This window comes from Perna viridis, chromosome 13 (genome assembly GCF_037379345.1).
Source record: "Perna viridis isolate PV_CMFRI_1.1 ecotype Kerala chromosome 13, ASM3737934v1, whole genome shotgun sequence".
Taxonomy (NCBI): domain Eukaryota; kingdom Metazoa; phylum Mollusca; class Bivalvia; order Mytilida; family Mytilidae; genus Perna; species Perna viridis.
This window is the reverse complement of record NC_142457.1, coordinates 12340373-12360498: the sequence shown is the minus strand read 5'-3', so window position 1 is coordinate 12360498 and position 20126 is coordinate 12340373. Positions and strand designations below refer to the sequence as shown.

The 20126-nt window shown below is 33.1% G+C and overlaps 1 protein-coding gene across 2 annotated transcripts; it reads right to left on the bottom strand.

The window, feature by feature from the left end:
* Positions 1-3763: 3763 nt before the first annotated feature.
* Positions 3764-19037, bottom strand: LOC148599616 (uncharacterized). Of its 2 annotated transcripts, none has more exons than XM_088557489.1 (11): positions 18930-19037; positions 16830-17319; positions 15600-15847; positions 14084-14776; positions 13067-13375; positions 11602-11667; positions 9354-9443; positions 8165-8395; positions 6610-6909; positions 6191-6404; positions 3764-4203 (listed from the first exon to the last, which is right to left on the bottom strand). In XM_088557489.1, exons 2-11 carry the CDS (start codon positions 17168-17170, stop codon positions 4071-4073), a joined length of 2625 nt encoding a protein of 874 aa, XP_088413615.1. In that variant the 5' UTR covers positions 17171-17319; positions 18930-19037; the 3' UTR covers positions 3764-4070. The 2 variants fall into 2 exon arrangements, with proteins under 2 accessions (XP_088413615.1, XP_088413614.1); XM_088557488.1 differs by having other exon boundaries at positions 18917-19029.
* Positions 19038-20126: the final 1089 nt, after the last annotated feature.

Sequence of the window (20126 nt, the reverse complement as noted above, 5' to 3'; positions counted from 1 at the left end):
TTTGTATCATCATTAAACAATATACTGTAAATGGCCTTGTAGTTTCTGGGATAACCAAGTCAGCTCACAATCAATTACATGTATACCATGCAGAGGGAGATCCATGATTTTTAGTTGGAGGAAGAGGTGGATGGTGGCAAATGAAATTAAATGTGAGGTAAATTGTGGCAAGTAAATTTTGTCATGCAAAACGTAATTTTCCACAATTTTAGGGGGGGGGGAATCGGTGAGCCTCTGCCTTGATTACATGACTGGTCCAAGTATGCATGCAAATAAAATTGTCTATTGTCTATTGTTAAATTCATTTCAAGTTCAAAAATAATTTATTGATCATTTCATGTCTGTATATCATGTCTGGTTTTTGTCCCTGGGTTGCATTCTTTTGATTACCCCTATAACCTTGGTTCCCTTGATTACCCCTATAACCTTGGTTCCCTTGGTTACACTTTCAAACAGATTCCAGACAATTCATAAATCCAATGTTTATAAAAAAAAGTTTTTTTAATTCTAAATCATGTGAATGGTACAGTAACAACATAGGGTTGAAATAATTAAATAAAATAATTAAATAATTAACAAAGTAAACATGCCATATAATGGGAGATGAGATGAAGAATGACTATGATGACCCTAAAGGCCTAGGCTTCATAAGAAAGAAGATCAAAAGGATTATTAATTGGAAAGAGTGGATAGCCAAAATATGATCATGAGTGCAAAAAAAAAAGACGCCAAGATTTAACGAGTGAGTGGAACTTGTTCCGTGCAAAAGTTAAATCCTAATGTGTTCTTGCAGGATTGATCATTTATTGGTTATTCACACTAACCAATTGATTATTTTATTTATTATATAGATTTCCTCCATCATTTGTTCCAATTTTTAACATGAATTTCAAACTTTGTGAACAGCTGATTGCTATTCGTGTTTAGATGTCTTGGCTGGTGAAAAGTCCGAGATCGAAACTAAAGAATTTATTAAACAATATGAAAAATCGAATATGTTAGCAAAGGGAACATTTGGTAAATCATTGCTATCTATATAATAATACTGAGTCTAGTATTTCTATAATGATAACATAAAAGGAGCATGGAAAAAATTCATGTAACAAACATATCATCAAACAAGACAGAAGGTCAAACTTGGAAAAATAGGCAATTGTTGAAAAATCTAGATATCTTTAAAACTGATGAAATTTTTATCTAAAAGCAATACTGAAGTCTGGAAACCTATGGAGCAGTCCTCTTATTAGGCCTGCCAAGGGAACTCCCCTCTTTTAGGATTTAATTGATTCACCACTGATAGTCTTAATTTCCTTGGAAACTCCAACCAGTCTTGGGGTTTTATAACATAACAAACAGTTAAGAATACTACTTTTAGATTTAAGAGCTTTGCAGACTCTTGATTTCAATCATGCTTTATGAAACAGAAAATACATGGATTATGCTCAAATTTCTATTTAAAATATGATTTGAAATTAACAGTGAATTGATATGATGAAATTATAGATTTAGGTCATTCATAAATAATTTCTATGTTCTCATGCAAATTTTCAGTAAAAACAATGCAGGACGATGCATTTCTGTTATTGTCTGTAAAAGCCATTATTGCATACAGCTAGAAAATCAATTATAAGGAGGACTTTTTTTGTTTTCGTGTCATTACCTTGGCAGTGAAAAAAAAAACAGTTTGGGGCACCACAAAAGATAAGAAAGAGGGCCTGAGAATCAAAAATTCTTTTAAGTGGCCCTATAATCGAAATATCTTATTATGTACTATCAAACGTTTTACATTACAACTCAAAATAATAGAATATCCAATACAAATACTACATGTTGCAATTTATGTACATAGTTATGTAACAAGCAATAATAAATTTTAGTAGTCTTTGTAAGAATCATGCAAATTCTGTAAAATGTGATACACCTCAAAAAAGGCTATATATTTTTATTTTTGTTATTAAGTTGCTTTATAGGTCTATATGATGAAATGTGTAATTATTCATTCCAATCTGTCTGCTCTTAGGAGATAATCAACATTGACAATCCAACAGATTCTATTGTATTTTATTGTCATTTACAGAATTACCTCCCTAAATTTTGAATTTTCCAGTACATTCTATATGATTTTTATTTCCTAAGAGCACAGGTTATATGGAAAACCACATGTTAATTTCTGTTTACTAGAACATTTTAAACAAAATATCAAAAATAAAAATATGTAGGCTTTCCAACCATGAATCACATTTTGCATGATTCTTAGCTGGAGTGCTACTTCAATTAAATAACATATACATGAAATATGGATTTCACAACACCACACAAGGAGCAACCATTTGATTTTTAAAGGGTTAAGATAAAATTGTTTGACCTGTTCATTTTTAAGGTCATTTCTGGTCTACTGCAAATGTATTAATTTTTGCGGCATGCTAATTTTTGCTACTTTTTGCAGTGGACAGATAAGCACAAACCTGCTAAATTGATTTTATACACTAAGAACAGTTGGAATTTTCACTCAAATCAGCTGCTATACCATATTCAGTATATATCCCTGTCAAATTAAATGGTTGTCACCCACAGTTATACCAAATTTGCTCAATTATCAACAATTGTATAAAAAAAGCAAGTAATACTAGCACATAGATTTGATGCATGTTAAAAGACATATTTTTGCATGGCTCCAAGAAAGATAAAAAAAACAATTTTTATTATTCTAATATGACACAATACCAATACACGTCCAGTCCATCATGTCCTAGCCACTACCTGCATTCAGAAATAACCTGTCTAAAAAGACTAATTAAGTAGCACTCCAGCTAAGAATCATGCAAAATGTGATACATGGTTGAAAAGCCTACAAATTTTTATTTTTGATATCTTATTTAAAATGCTTTAGTAAACAGAAATTAACATTTGGTTTTTCATATAACCCGTGCTCATAGGAGATAAAAATTGTATAGAATGCACTGCAGATTTCAAAAGTAAGGGAGATAACTCTGTAAATGACACCCAAATACAATAGAATCTATTGGAATTTCAATGTCGATTATCTCCTAAGAGCAGGCAGATTTGAATGAATAATTACACATATCACAATATAGACCCATAAAACAACTTAATTACAAAAATAAAAATATGTAGCCTTTTTTGGGGTGTACCACATTTTTCAGATTTTGCATGATTCTTACAAAGACTGCTACCTTTAAATATACCTATGTAGTGCATTCTACGTAAAATCAACCTGTCTTATGTAACCAAAATTCTGCTTTCCCAAAGAGGTCACTGAGATTTATGTGACAAATATTTTCTCTATCATTCTATACAGTGAAAAATGGATCAGTCCCACAAACCTACAGCACCTTACAACGTATGCCCCATCTATATACATGTACCACCAAATTTAATATCAATCCATTCATTAGGAGCCAAGATAATTGTGGCGAAATTTGGACAGACGGGCAGAATGACAGAGGGTTGAAATGAAAAATGGATGGATGGATGAACAGACAAGGTGATATATACCACCCACTCATTGCCTGGGTGTATAATTAATACAGAGATATGAAAATGATATATATAGCATCACCATATTTGACACTGCTTGTTTATGTATTAGTCATTGTAAACTGTACTTAACCTTAACCTAAAGTTAGCTGATAAAGTATCTGTTACATGTCATATTAGAATACCTTTCACGGTTTTCTGTACAATGTGAAAAAAGTGAAAATAAGTAAACTGCAAAAATTACACCTTTACCATAAATACATAATTTTAATTTATAATTCTTTTATTAAAAAAAAACAAGCTTACAGCATTATTCCTGTAGGTGAAACTAAACCAAACCATTTTTAGAAATAACTAGAAACTGTATAAACCAAAACGTTTTGAAATCTTAATTAACTTCATACAAAACACAGTTATGTGTCCAAACCAAACACAGTACTCTTAAGTATCTAAGAGTTTACAATTTTATACTTAAGGCCTCTCACTTTCAGAAGGAAGTTTGGACATCACAGTTCATTACAGTCCATAATTCATCATTGTGAGTTCATTCAATTTAGTATCTATGGCATTTTTCATCTGAAAATGATTCTCTTCCTCAGCGTAAACATTGGAGCTGGGATCTGCTTGTATGTGCCGTTGTCAATATTAGCTGTGGCTCGCCCTACTTCTTCATTCACCTTGATCAAAATACTCAGTAAATCATGTCTGTAAATAAACAAAATACTCAGTAAATCATGTCTGTAAATAAACAAAATATTCAGTCAATCATGTCTGTAAATAAAACCAAGTAGTACACATTTACATTAATAACAATAATAATAATAATAATAATGCTTTCTTTCAAGAGGGTAACACTGTTTGCGAAATACACTAATCTTCCCTCAGGCCCTCAAAACAAATACAAAAATTAAATAATAGATTTTTTTTTAAAATACGCTCTAACATACAATCGAACAAATACATCAACTCTGTTTTGCTAAGTAAATAGCATCTCAATCTGTTTTTTTTTTTAAATTTGGCAGTTTTTGTAATTTCTTACTGTTGTTGGAAGGTTGTTACACAGAGTTGGACCAGAGTAACTAAAACATCTTTCGTTGAGTTGAGTTTTCCATATGTTAGATAAGTTACATATGATTGTGTTTTGTAATGATTTGTTTTTGTGAGTACAACCACCACTGAGCACTGTGAAGCATGATTTGTTTTTGTGAGTACAACCACCACTGAGCACTGTGAAGCATGAGCTTGCACAGGGGATTTGGGGTCATGCTCCTCAAAGTGATGTTTGTAATGTTAGATGTTAGACAGCTCCAGCAAACAAATTTTCAGGTTTATGATAGAAAAAAGATGGTTATGGTGAAACGTAACAAATGCACCAGTTTTTTAACCTACATCTAAAATAGTAAATACTGTCATTGATCACCAAAAGGTCTTCCACAAGTGTAAATGCACCTTTAATTAAATTTAAACTAAAAGTAATACAATGACACAACGACACATAAATGACCCACATCTTCTGACTGGACAGGCACATGAAATCTGTGGTAGGGTTAAACCAATTTTATAAGGCCTTAACCACACCTCTTTAATTTAAGGTAAAAAATGAACTGAAACAACAAACAAACACACCATAAAATTCATTCAATAATACATCCATATCTCTCCATGGAATGCCTCAACATAAATCATATATCGGTAGACAAAATGAGATATCCACACATAGAACAGTTGCAGTTACTTAAAGCTAGCACAGAAGTCAGAACATAATAAAGAATGACAATACTATCAAAATTACCAGCATGATATATAATCGGTCATCACAATTCCAGTGGATTGGATTTGGAGTAGTAACGTCAAGTACCAAATAGGCAAGATTTGATGTTGTGCAATACTAAAAAATTGTGTAGTTTTCAAGCAGGGATGCAATTAGGAGTTGAAAATCTTTATTTGTGAAAATAAGGTTAAAAGGATAGACAATAATTTGAGAATGATATGAAGATGAATAGATACAAAGTTTTTTATTATTTACTTTGAAGAACAATATATAAATATGGAATAAGCAAGATAATCATCACCATTCCTTCTTCACTCTTGCAATAAAGCAGAGTTACTTCCCTTTTACTGTACTTGTCTTTCCTAATAACAAATAGGTGTCTAGCAACAAAATATAGGGAAAGAATCATTTCATATTTTATTTTCAATTTAATAGAGCAGGCTGATGATCACCATTTTACACAGAGAGTGACCGTACATGTTCCTCCTTCTGATGATCAGTCAAAGAAAAGCCATATTTTTGAAGTTTTGTAAATGTTGCTTGGCAACCAATTCACGAACATTTACTTTCCTTTTTGACACATCTTACCAACCATTCTGTATTAATCTTGATGTTTAAATCCTTGAATAGATTTATGTCTCAAATTCTGCTGAATCAAATCTTGTTAGGTAAATAATTTTTCAGATTGGACGTTTAGCAAAACATTTTTTTCACTGAATTTCAATTTTAACAGTATTTTCACTACCAACCAGCAAAAAGAATACAGCGACAACATACATGTAAACAGGACTGCAATATACCAAACACTTTATTGTCTGTTGTAAACAACAACTTGTTCAAGATGTTTATAAAGCAGACCAACAAAACCACTTACCTCATAAAATAACTAAATCTTAAAAAGCCTTTCTTGGTTTTACTTACTGATAGGCATATTTGTCAAGATTCTGAGCCAGCTTGTTGATATACCAGCTTCCTTGTGATCTACTTCTATAGGATACATAGCCGGGAACAGTAGCATAACCCAACAGGAAATCAGCTTCATCAGGAATTAACTCCCGTGGTCTATCAGGTTCTACATTAGGTGGAACATCTGTAGAAGGGTAGTATCCTCCAGCATCAGTTTCAATATGGTGACCTGAAATTTAAAATGAAATAACTCTTTATTTTCAATACATACCTTAATAAGAAACATGAAAATTATTAACACATAAGTTATATGTAAAGCGAATCATATGATTTTCATATGGTGATCAATTTATATGATAATCATGTGGTACAAACTACATGATTCTCATGTGTGGCACATTTGCCTGTGTATGACTGATAAATTCTATAATTACCTTCCTGCTTATCACGTCCCTGACAAGCCTGTATGAAAAATAATTTTGGTTTGCCTGCCAAAGATGGACATCGAGAGCTTGAGAAACACCTTGTAAGCTGTTGAATTCTGACAATACGTCCATCAGAACCATAAACATGACCTAAAACACCATGTGTCAACACACAACACACCAAACAGTCATAAGCCGTGTGATCCTTGAAAGCTATTTCTACCATAATCTGGTTCATTTTTGTAGAATCAACATCATCAAATCGATGAACTTCAAAATCTAACTTTCTCCATATGTAGTCAAGTTTCTCTGAAATAATATTTTCTTATTTTGCAGGTTTTCAATTAAGTGTAAGCCTTTGCAAAAATCAGACAGAAGGTGATTCATGCATGTTAAAAACCCACCAAATTCAGTTTTATTTCTTGTTCAGAGACAGTTACTGATCACATAACCAGTCTTAGTTTTTCATTAGGTTGTTGCACTTTTGAGATAAAAATCATATAGATTGTACATGAAATTTGCACTTTGGAAGAGTTATTATTCTTGATTTGGCTTCATTTGGTTGATTTCAGTGGGAGATGATTTCCTTAAAAGTGCAGATCTGAATGCAGAAAATATTGTTGTTTTGTGAAAGTACAGCATATGTAGACTGAAAAAGCACCATTTGTTTGGTGGGTTTTTCTTCATAATGAATCACTTTACCATTGGTATTGTCTAAATTTTATGTGGACTTGTACTTAAATATATATTAAAATAGTTTTGAAGCAGTACAATTCTGAATTATAAAGTGTTTAATACCATTTCCATACCAAAGGGAAATCTGATCAATGACAAAAATAAAACATTTAGAAAAGATGCACTTTAAACAATTTTTAAGCAACATGAGAAACGTTCATGTCCTTTACTTAAAACTGCTCCTGCAGTAGATGCAATTATTTTGATTTTGTCCGCAAATTATATGTATATTTATTCTTGGAACATGTACTGCAGATGCATATTTACTTTTTCAACCTCATGTATTTATGAGGGCATTAACAGCAAAATAAGATGCCAGAATCAAAATTTGTAAAATTCCAAAGAAACCACTTTTATAAACTCTTATGAGTAATTTCAGTACATGTACCAGTAAGGTTCTTAGATCCATACACTTGAATGTAAACAACTTGAATGATTTTGTCAAATTGGCAAAAGAAAAAAATACTTTTATGACCCTTCATTTTGGCCCTAAGAGTGTAAAATAGACATTATTGGACTAAACAATGCAGATAAATTTGTTACATATGTTTATATCCCTTACACCTTTGTAAAATGTACAATGTACACCTCAGGACATACTTTGGTACTTCAGGGCATGGTTTCATAAAGAATCTCAAATTAAGAATTTCCACAAATCCTTCCTGAACTAAAATTTTAACCAATCAAATCATTTGAAATTGAAGATATGAGAACAAACTCTAGCATTTGAGGAAAATCTCGTTTTGCAATATTTTTTTTTATATACTCAGACCAGTTGTAAAAAATCTCTATAGCTACGAATATGAATGTAAGTAACTTATAATTTTACCTGCATCTCTTTCTGTACCAGTACGTGATGGCATTTCTTTACTTGACGTGTCACCTCGAACTTTATAGAAATTTTGGTTGTTGATTATGATAGCAAGACCACGAGGCCTGGCATCCATTTTGTAGAAAGGCATTCCAGAATCGTCAATGGCAACGACCTCCATTTGTCTGATCACATCTTCATCCTGCCTTCTTGACTGACGAACACTTTGATTATGCAATGGACCCAAACCTGCAAATCAAAAACACAAATTTATGTGGTAAAAACCATACAAAACCTCCTAGAATGAGAGAAATTAATCTTGAATAATTTTTTATCAACTTTGTAAACTTCCATCATCTAAATATTGATTCATGTCCAATCAGGCTCAAATTTGCAATACTATACACCATCACTGATATTCTCATGAGAAATTATTTTTTCTTATTTCATGATCAAGGACCAACAGTGGAAATAAACTGCATTAAAAACAGTAAATCTCTTTATAATACAGATCATCTATGGGAGAGTTAGTTGTGAAAGTACCTGCAAAACTGGGTTGACATCTTAATTTGCTCAAATGAATTGGTAAATGGTATTGTCAAGCCCCATAATGATTAGGTTGTCCAACTTTTCTCCCGACTGATAAACTTAACTATTTTATTTTCTTTTTTTAAAATAACTTTTTCACTTACAATATACTAATTTAATAAATGGAAATAATAAAATATATAAAAAAAAACATATCAAATTATTCAATAGACCAAAGTTTTCTTACTTGTAAGGCAATGAACAGAGAACAAACAAAACCTTACTGTACACCATACAAGTTCAGAACTTGCAGCAATGGTGCTTTTTATTACTGATAAAATGTACCAGGTACATGTACACCCGACAAAATGCATTTAAAATGTTTTACCTACAGCGCCATACCAATATAAGACAGCAAAAATTTATAGTGGTATAAAAATGGCAGAGAACTCCCTATACATAAAACATAATGAACACTTCCTTTGGATCAAGTTAAAAATGGGCCTTTAAGAAAATTTCATGGGTATTTTTTACATTCAACAAAATCTGTGTAGTCATTCTGAAAGGTTTTTCTGAGCCTTTTTAAAATACTGGAAGGGCCATGAAAAAAAGTAAGGACTAAGGCTACTGTTATACCCCTTCAAAAGTGGTTCTTTTTGTGCCACTAAGTACTACTTACTTGGTCCAACTTGAGCACCAGAACTAGAAAATGTTAATGCAGTAGGCCCTTGTAAGTCCATGTCCTCTCTGCCACCAACTGTGGCCTCTCCTGAAAAAAGGCACAAAGACATTTCTTGACAAATGTACCAGTCTCTGTTAGAATCTGGAAGTGAGTGAAACAAGGTTAAAAAAAAACTTTTGTATCACTGAAAATATATTATATGGAATAAATGTCATTTTAGTTTTGAAATAGACTTAATCATTGTCAGTATGAGGAAAGCAAGGCCTGGCCCAAGCAATGATATTTGATAAATTTAAATTGTAAATTAAGATGCTTAACAGAAATCCAGCTTGATACAACTTAGATATCAAAATCTAAACAGTTGGAGAAAGTATGGACACACCATTCAAACTTGATACAGCTCTGAATTTTTATCCCAATAAAATATTTGACACAAAATCAAAGACCCCTTTTGGCCATCAATTTCATAACGGGTGACAATCCCGAAATTCAATCCCATTTTTTTTTGTGGTATGGAACCTTATGGTATAATCTATGCTCCAGGTTTTAAGTGGAGTCCGGGTCGTTTATTTCTTTGTACATGTTGTTTGGGTTTAATACATTTACTTTCTTGTGTGTGTCTATTTTCCCTGTCTAGTTGTTATTCTTAGATATCATTGTTTAAATTACTATTCATATATTGGTTCCCTTGATTTCCCTTTCAGAAGGATCCATAAACTTATACTCTAGTCACAGTCTGGAAATCAAATTATGTTCTGATGCCAGATGATAAAGCTGACATAGACAGTATGATACCATTACATACCACCATTGTTTGGTGATCATTTACAAATGCAATTTATTCCATGAAAAAAATATTGCTATTTTTCCTATTTATCCTATGTGTGTATATATTAAACCCCAAATTAACTTCATAATAATAATATGATTAAAATCCACTGAGATTTACTATCCCACACACTGAACACTTTTAAAATCAAGTTTTAATTTTATCACTAACATGAAGTTGCAGAGGCTTTGTTGTGCTAGGCATACCCCAATCATATACAGGAAGTTGATTTCTAAGGAAAAATCAACTAACATCATATGTCTGGTTAATATGAAGCCACATCAAATTTGAAATCAATCCATTCATTGGCAAGATATTTGTGACAAAAATTTTCTGTATCACTCCATATATAGTAAAAAGTGGCAAAGTCCCATGAAACCGGAAGTTGATATCCTACAGCACCCAAAATTACTTACAATTTATGCCCTATATATATAAATATATATTTATATAAAGCTACACATTAAATTTGAAATCAATCAATCCACACTGAGCCAAGATAATTGTTACAAAATTTGGACAGACTGATGCAGCCCCGTGAAGGTCCAGGTGTCAAAAGAATAGACCTGTAGCAGCGCTAAGCTTGTTGTAAGAGGCGACTAAATAGTGCTCAGAAACCTAGCCAGGGCTAGGTGCTCTGCCCACAGAGCAACTGGGTTGTGTGCCCCAGGTGGTGGAATTGGGTACCCCTGGCGTGTTACATGCTAGGGTTGTCAGGCTATAATATGGAAAACCATAGTGATGCACCTTGTTGGGAAAGACGCCACATTCCTCACACGTTAAAGAACCCTGCTATGGTATTCGATAGGAGTAGGAACCTTTGCACTCCGCCACAGGATGCTAAATTGCCCACCCTACCCATCCCTCCCTTTTTCTTGTGGTAATCAAAATTTTCGACCCTATTATCCTTGTGTCCCATCCCTATTTCTCATTAAATCATCATCATAATTTCATGTTCATTTTATCATTCCATTTCATGTTAATCGCCTGAATATAGCTAAAATGTTGCTGCTCGCATGTTAAACCCAAACAATCAATCAGACTGATGCATGGACAAAATGACAGACAAAGGTGATTCCAATATACAAGTACACTCCCCGAGTGGAATATAAAAACCCTACCACTCCCTGAGTGGAATATAATAACCCACCCACTCCCTGAGTGGAATACAATACCCACCCATTCTCTGAGTGGAATATAACAACCCTCCCACTCCCAGAGTGTAATATAATAACCCACCCACTCCTCATTTATATTCTATTCAAAGATTTTTCTTTGAAGATAACTGGCATGTAACTTCTTGTTTTGAGTAAATTTCTTAAGCCCAAGCATCATAATTATTTGACAGGATAGGCCTAGGTGGAAGATAGGACTAAAAGTTAAAACTCACAACTTTGTTTGGATTATGACACTTACCTGAAGATACAGAATAGTTTTCATGGAAATCATTACCTTCTGACTTAACCTGTATATTCTCAGATACTGCAAAAGATTCAAAAACATTTTTAACCAATATTCCATTATGGTTAATATCATACCTGATCTTATTTTTGCACATAAGATGGTCAATGAAGTTTGTTCAGTAAAATCATATGATAGTATTTTGAAAATGTAAACATAAGGTTTGTTGATATTTGTATGTGTTAAGTAATGGAAGCTATTGACTTTAAGAAAAAAAAAACATCATTAGAAGAAACAAGGGAATTAAAAAAATCATTGAAAGTTTTATTTATTGACTGATTATGGTTTAACATCCTATGGCAGATATTTCATGGATTTCAGGACAAGAACATATTCTGAAAAATGTGCCACACTCCAAAAAAGACTACATATTTTTATTTTTGTAATTAAATTATTTTAAGGGTATGTATAATGAAATGTGTAATTATTCATTCCACTCTGCCTACTCTAAAGGGATAATCAACATTGAAAATCCAACAGTTTCTATTGTATTTGAGTGTCAATTACAGAGTTATATCCCTTAATTTTGAAATCTACAGTGCATTCTATTTAATTTTTATCTCCTAAGAACACCGGTTGTATGAAAAACCAAATGTTAATTTCTGTTTACATTGGCAATTCAAACAAAATATCAAAAATAAAAGTATTAGGGCTTTCCACCTATAAATCACATTTTGCATGATTCTTAACTGGAGTGCTACTTAATTTCCTTGACAAAACAGAGGGTAATTAGAATTACTGTGAACAAAAGGATACCAGCTCTTTCCAAATAACATGTATGTACTCCTATATTTTCTACATTTTCCCTTCAGTCTTAAAAGTTTTTTATTAACTAATTCAAATCAGACTTTTATATAAAACATGCACAAAAGCATTGTATAAACGTTTTCCAGATGGTTCCATCATGGGAGTCATTGGCAAAGTCTATGTCAAGCTAAAGAAAGCCTCATATTTATTTGGATCAAAACACAAAATAGCAGACGCATAATGGAATTTTCTAATAGTTTCATAAAGGTCCATTAAATGATTTAGAGCTGTGGATACAAAAGTATGATAGGCAATAGAAAGGACAGGCTACCATATGACTGGTCCTTTTGGCAATAGAAAGGACAGGCTACCATATGACTGGTCGTTTTGGCAATAGAAAGGACAGGCTACCATATGACTGGTCCTTTTGGCAATTGTATGTAAAAAATGTTGCTGATTCTAATTCGGCAGATGTTTAGTGGTGCACTAAGTACATTAGCTTGGGGTAAATATATCACAGTATTATTTTGGCTTTTTAAAAAGACAGCTAAAATATGTCAAAATTAACACCCCATGAAAAATTACCCACTAAAGGTATCAGGTCACTGCATTCAACACTGCTTTAAACCAGTGGCGTAATAATCAAGCTCCCTGTAAAATGTATGAAAATTACCTAATGAAGATTCAGGCTGTTGACTCAGTCTTACAAATCTTTGTATAGCATCTTCGAAACCACATTTCCTGAATGCATCCAGCAGAACCTCAGCAGTTGGACTGGTTCCAGTTCTATTTTTCTCTTCTATATACCAGTGTTTCATGTAACCATGAGTTCTTAACTGCTTGGTTGGACTCGAGGTTATAATTTGAGAAATGGTGTCAGAGTTGATATCAAGCTGGAGAGCAAGGTCATTATAATTATCATGTTCTGCCACAATCTCAGATAAGGGCAGCAGTATAGATTCAGATAAGGATAACAGAACATCTGAAAATAAAATTTCAAAAACTTAAGTACCACTCTTTGTAAGAATCATGCAAATCCTGTAAAATGTGATACACATAAAAAAGGCTTCACATTTTTATTTATTTTTTTTATTGCTTTATAGGTCAATATGATGGAACGTATAATTATTCATTCCAATCTGTCTGCTCTTAGGAGATAATCCACATGGAAAATCCAACAGATTCTATTGTATTTTAGTGTCATTTACAGAGTTATTGCCCTTAATTTTGAATTCTACAGTACAGTTTATATAATTTTTATCTCCTATGAACAAGGGTTATATGAAAAGCGACATATTACTTTCTGTTTACTATGACATTTTAAACAAAATATGAAAAATTAAAATACGTAGGCTTTCCAACCATGAATCACATTTTGCATGATTCTTATGTGAAGTGCTACTTAATAAAAAGCTGCCTAAAAGCACACAATATGCCATCCCATTTTATCAGGGTAAAATGTCCCATAATGCCATACTGCAAAATTGCAATATACTTACTCTGAAAAAACAATTACATGTACTGGTATACTCATTAGAGACTTGCTTGGTCAATATGTTACATAGAAAAATAATTTAAGTTACACAGTACATTTGTATTTCGTGATATTGTGATAACTATATTTCTTCACTATTAAAATTTCAACAACAATGTCTATATTAGGCATAATGAATTACATGTAGTTAGTTACCTTCTGAACTTGTATTGGATGAACTTCTACCAGATAGAGATATTGTTATACCACTGTTACCAGGGGATTCAGTTCCTGCTGTTAACCCACTATAGGCAGGAGACTGCTCCTCATCTACAACATCATTTCTGGGAACCAGGTGATTAACTGGAGCCCCAATAACAAATCCTGTTCTTTGGAAAGCTGATGGACCGGTTGGGTACTGGGTAGGAGGTTCTGTTACTGGTGTTTGGGGACCAGCGGATTCAATAGATGGGTGCTCCTGTTGTGCATGAAGAGACATTAACTCATCTCCTATTTGTCGACTGGCCATCACCCGATCAGACATTCTGTCTTGTTCCTTCAGTTGCTGTCTCACTCTTTCACTCACTTGACTATTTTGTCCACAACTGTTAATGTGACCATGACCTCTGAGGTCAACTACCCTTTGTTGACTGGGTGCCACTACTGCAGCAGAATTCAGGTACTGACTGGGCAATGTAATTGGCAACTGGTTTCCTATGAACTGAACTGAATGTGCTCTTGGATCTGGTACCCTTGGTTCTATTGGTAAATGTGAATGTGTATAACCTTCACCTTCATCTACTGGTTCCAATGCAATTGATATACCAGTCTGTCTAACTGGATCCCCTACATCAACAGGCCCATAGCCTGGTTCTGTATTGTAACCGGTTGGTGTGCTATAGTTTGTACCTACAAAAATTAATTTAACAAATACCAGTACAAAATTATGATATCTTCGACATTTTTATACTTGGATGCAAGTACATGTATTTGGCTAAGTATATCAATACTTAATTTAAAAGATTTTAACATATTTATTTTCCAAAATCTTTTACCATTATTCTTACTTTTAAAACCTCCAATGAAATCTTGATACTAATGCAAGTCATTCATCTCCTTGTTAGAACCTGAATCATGTCTGCCGAGACTTCTGTAACATCGGTGGATACAGGTCCATAAAATACAGTCACAGATTCAGAAAGAAAAACGAAAATGGGGACCCCCTGACTAACCTAAGTAGGGCCTACCAGCAAGTACTCCTGTGTTTTAAATATTTGCTACATAATAAACCAAACCTCTGGAATATTAAGGGGTTTCCCCTGGAGCATAAAGGGGGCCTCTCCCTCTGGATCTTCCTATGAAATAGTTGTACATTTCAAGTTTGATATAAAATGTGAAACCTAACCCTGAATAAACCAGAATCCTGTAGAAACCAGACCAATGTTCTCCCCATTGTTTTTAAATTGCACAGTGCTTACTAGCATAGCACAGCTCTTTTGGCCTTCTTAAAAAATTATAGCACATAGTGCATATTTACTAAAATTAATTACTGATAGTGCAGTGCTAAGAAATCATAGCGCTGTGAAGTACAGCATAATAATGGTCTGGGGAGGACACTGCAGACATCTTTGGAAGTCCTTTCTATGTTTGTCTCCTTCATACATGTACCAAAATACATATAGGTTCAGTTTAGACAGGTTTCATTGTATGAATGCAAATGACATACATGTACCTGGTTGGTTTATTTGAAAGTTTCTGACTTTCGTTATTAAGTCAGACCTATCCAACATTTTCAGTAAGGTCATCAGTACATCTATTCTAACAGGAGACAGTTCTCCAGTTCTCTCCAGGAATATGAAAACATCATAAAGGGAGGTAATTCTTTCATGCTTGGACCTCGGTATCACAGATGAGAGGGTAAACAATGCTGTTTTCAAATCTGTTGACTCCATTTCCTCTGCGATTTCAAACAGTAGAATTCTGTGAAAAGAAAGGTCTTTAATTGAAAAATGTTAAAATATTCAACAAAGTACATCTACAAGTACATGTATGCCACAAGATGTCAGAATACCTGTACATGAACAAACATATTGTACTATACTTATACATGTAGATCTCTTTTATTTGATAAAGAGGCAAGATATGAAACATTGTCACATGATATAAGCACATTCATTGTAGCAACTGCTGATAGTAAGGCTAAGGGCAGATGGCATGTCATACATGTACATGTATATATGAACCTCAAATTTACACTATTACTTTACAAAGGCTTTACTGGCACTGGTTTGTCACACCAATACAAATCTGTGTGCTATGCCTCTGTGGAAACAGTTACATCATGTGAGAAAACCTAATAAAAACTCTGGCTACAGCTTACCTCACATATTTTATACAACAATAGATATAGCATAACAGTACATTGTTGATTATTAATCTTCTTGAATAAAAAAAAAATCATTCAAATGAAGTGCTACCATGGGATGAACACTGTATGTACTGTATGTTTCTCCCCCAACACCTACATGTACACACAATAAAGCCATGTAAGGAGGTAGACCTAGGCTAAGGGGCATAACTCTTACAAATCATTGAAACATTTGTGTAAAGCATTTTACATCATAAGAATAAAACTAACTTGGATTGATTTCATTTTGTTTCAAATGAAAGCTTGATAGGCCTTGGTGAAATTGAATATGATACAAACATATCATTGATTTCAAGAGTTATGTCCCTTACCCTAGGTCTACCTCTTTAAAGCATTTTTTATAACTTTTCATCTAACAATGCTAACTGAACTCATGTGCTGATTTTTTTTTTTGATTTTGCAGCATAGTTGTAGTAAGATAAAAAATCTATATCATACATTTCTACCTACAACTGATATTCCTGTAACCAAAACCATCATGGTAGACTTGGAGAAAGGAAACAGATAAATTACTAAGGTTGGCCTAATATTTACCTAAAAGGAAGAAAGTTAGACCTCCCATTCTGTACCTTCTGTTTAACCTGGTCCTTATTAAACCCTAGTTTGTGTATTAGGTCCAGTCTGTGACATCGATAAAAGCACTCTAACAAATAATCCATCTCTCCTTGTGAAATGTTGATTTTACCAACTTTTTCTAACTCAGTAAAAATCTGAATTCCTTCTTCCACCCGCTCTAATGTCCTTTGGGAAATGTGATCACGGCACAGAAACTTAAATGATTTGATATCTTCACTCTCAAGTTCATTATCTATTTCAAGTAATCGCTTAGAAAGGTCTGTTTGGTTAATATGATTGTAATGCTCTATTGACTCCATGCTATCCAATTTTGTCGCTTATTTATATCTCTCACTATCCCAAAATTAATGTACACATATGATTTCTTACAATATTTCCACCATCAAAGTCTTCCTCATAAGTTTCTAGAGCATTCTTCTTACATTTTTCATTCCAATAGTATGTTAATCTACAAATACAACGAACATGTTTAACAAATTCTCATTTAGGGTGTGATACCCACTTTAATTTAGTTGGTTATTAATTAAAGATTTAACTTGACTAAAAGCAATTCAGAACTATTAAGTCCACATGCTAAGATTGAAACATTTCCCTTTTCCTTAAATGTATGTCTGTTAACCAAAGACACCTATGAATGGTCACCTCCCTACACTTTTACAGAAAAGAGAATACTTTGTCAATTACCATGATCAAGAAGTTTGAAAAGCTTGGGGTAATCTATCAATTAAGATTCAAGCATCGATTAATATTTAAATGTTCAAAAACACTTCACTTTGACTAATATTCACATGTACCCGGTACATGTATACCAAAGGCAACAGACTCTATTTTGATCAATAAACAGTGTATATACATGCACAGACTGTTATAACAGAAATGTCCAACCAGAAACACAAAAAAATGGTAGGATCTAAAATACCCAAACCAACTTTTCACCATACCCTAATACTATTTTGCCAATTTCTTCTTTATTAAATGGTATTTCCTGCAGAAAGTTGATACACATTTACAAAAGGGCATGATGGCTAGGCTATGGAATCAATATTTTTTAAAACCATTTTCGAATCAATTTTCTGTTCTCAAAAGGTCTAAAATGTGTAAACCAAAAATCAAATTCTGGTATTTTTTTTGTAATCTGTACGATTTTAATGCATATTTGACATCATAATATTATCAAACTAATCATAACTGATAAATTGAAATCGCATATGACTCTGAGACATTCTCTTTCATCCTGGATAAGATCATCTTCATTCTCTGCTGGTAGAGGAATTGACACTAGGTATGGTACAGAATTCAAACTACGACTCTTCTTTTTTAAAACAATATCAAATATCTTAAAGCCTAGAAGTGAAGTTTTTAACCTCTAAATAATTTCATAAAAATGTAACTTTTGACAGGAAAGTGAAAATATTCAATTGTTAGTTTGGTACGAAACCATAACTTCCAATTACATATTTAAGACCCTTAGAATACATAAAACCCATCAAACAAGAAATATTAGAAAAATATACATGTATAATGCACATCATGATCTTGACAAGGGAAGAATTGAAATGGACTTTTTCATGTCTTCAGACCTGAACATTCCTTAATAATGAATATTTCAGTGAAATATAATTAGGGTACAGGGAAAAATGGTACAGATATGGGTATGGGTTGCACATTTTAGTTCCTATACAAAAATATCTCCAGCATGAGCTCCCAAAGGATTCAGATTGAGGAAAGAGAGGGTCTGACAATCTTGAATACCCACAGTACACAAGCCTCTGTAATTTAATGGGTTGGTGTACGTTATTTGGGGTGTGAGGTATAGTTTTGGGTCCTCTCATTAGTCCGCGAATTTGACCCTGCAACCCTCCTCTTTTTTATTTGGATATTGATACGTCGGGTTGGGTACCAATATCCAAATAAAAAAGAGGAGGGTTGCAGTGTCAGAGGAAATTCGGACTATACTCTCACTAAAATTAAATTATGAGCTCTAGATAACATGATTTTATGATCAATTCGACAAGAAGTACTAGCCAGGCTCAAAGTAATCATACCTTTGTTATTTACCTAATTACACATTGTACAAGTAAAGCTGATGTTTGTCATTGTCATCCGTATTAGGAGAACTACCAACTACTCAACAACTTTTCAATTGGAAAGTCCCTTTCTATAAATAAAACTGATTGAGTCAGTATACAATCATAAAGGTACCAAATTTATGACCAAATTGTACTAATAAATTCAGAATTTTGATTAATTTAATACAAATCAATAAGTCTTGGATGAAAACAATACCAATGTTCTCATTTTTTATAATATATTCAGAAATTTGTTCATTTGCATTTGAAGGAGAAAAAAAATTTTTTTGGGGACTTCCATTTGTTTGACTAATAACCATCTGAAACTAAAACGATGGTGAGGACCAAATAGTGAAACGGTCTGCTTATATTTTTTTATTTGTTGAAATCAAAACGAGATGTTTAGTAGATTAGTACTACTAGATTTTAGTTTATATAAAAAAAAACAAACAAAACAACACAACACAAAACAAAATAAAAGAAAAAGATATAGGTAAAATCACACCCGCCCGATTTGTGTACCCCTTTTTACAGAAATATAGTCTACAAAGCCAGGGGCGTAGCTAGGCCTGTTTTAGTTGTACGCAAAATGAAGAAGCCATTTTGAACTTCGAGTTCGTGCAAAACAAACTTTCAGAGAGTAAAACGTAAACGTATTTATACGGAAAAGTACAAAATTTCCGGAATTGATGGTTTTGATATCGCGAATTACTTTATGGTGTATATTGGAGTATCATTATGTATTAAAAAGGATTTGTCATTGCATAAAACCTTTATTTCATCTTTAAAATGTGTGTTTTTTTTATTTTTGTTACTTTTTCCGAAAGTACGCAACTGCGTATTTGCGTATAGGCTAAAAACCACTAATTCCACTTCCCATAGGCTTCTATGCTAATTTCACAATATTCAATGGCTTCTCTGGACTTTACCTTAACTTTAACCTGCAGATGACTATATATCAGCATGATTCTACATATGTCAGCTCACAATCCTCAGAATGGCATGTGGGGTTAGCAGACTTGCAGTGCAGTACTGGTCACCGGAAGTGAAGGGTCTATAAATAGCATGGGAAATCCCAGTGTTTTCACAAGATAGGGGTATATTTAAAAATCATTATGGAGATTAGGCTTCACATCACAAGAAGCAAAATGCACCTATAAAATGTACAGAAATGTTTTTCCTTTCA

Bases quoted from the DNA above. Each gene is read 5' to 3' on its own strand.
- LOC148599616 (XM_088557489.1), bottom strand. From the start codon at position 17,170: ATGGAGTCAATAGAGCATTACAATCATATTAACCAAACAGACCTTTCT. The intron at 13,376-14,083 runs GTAACTAACTAC...TTTTATTTTCAG, and splicing joins ATCCAATACAAGTTCAGAAG to ATGTTCTGTTATCCTTATCT. The intron at 8,396-9,353 runs GTAAGTAGTACT...TTTGATTTGCAG, and splicing joins TGGTGCTCAAGTTGGACCAA to GTTTGGGTCCATTGCATAAT.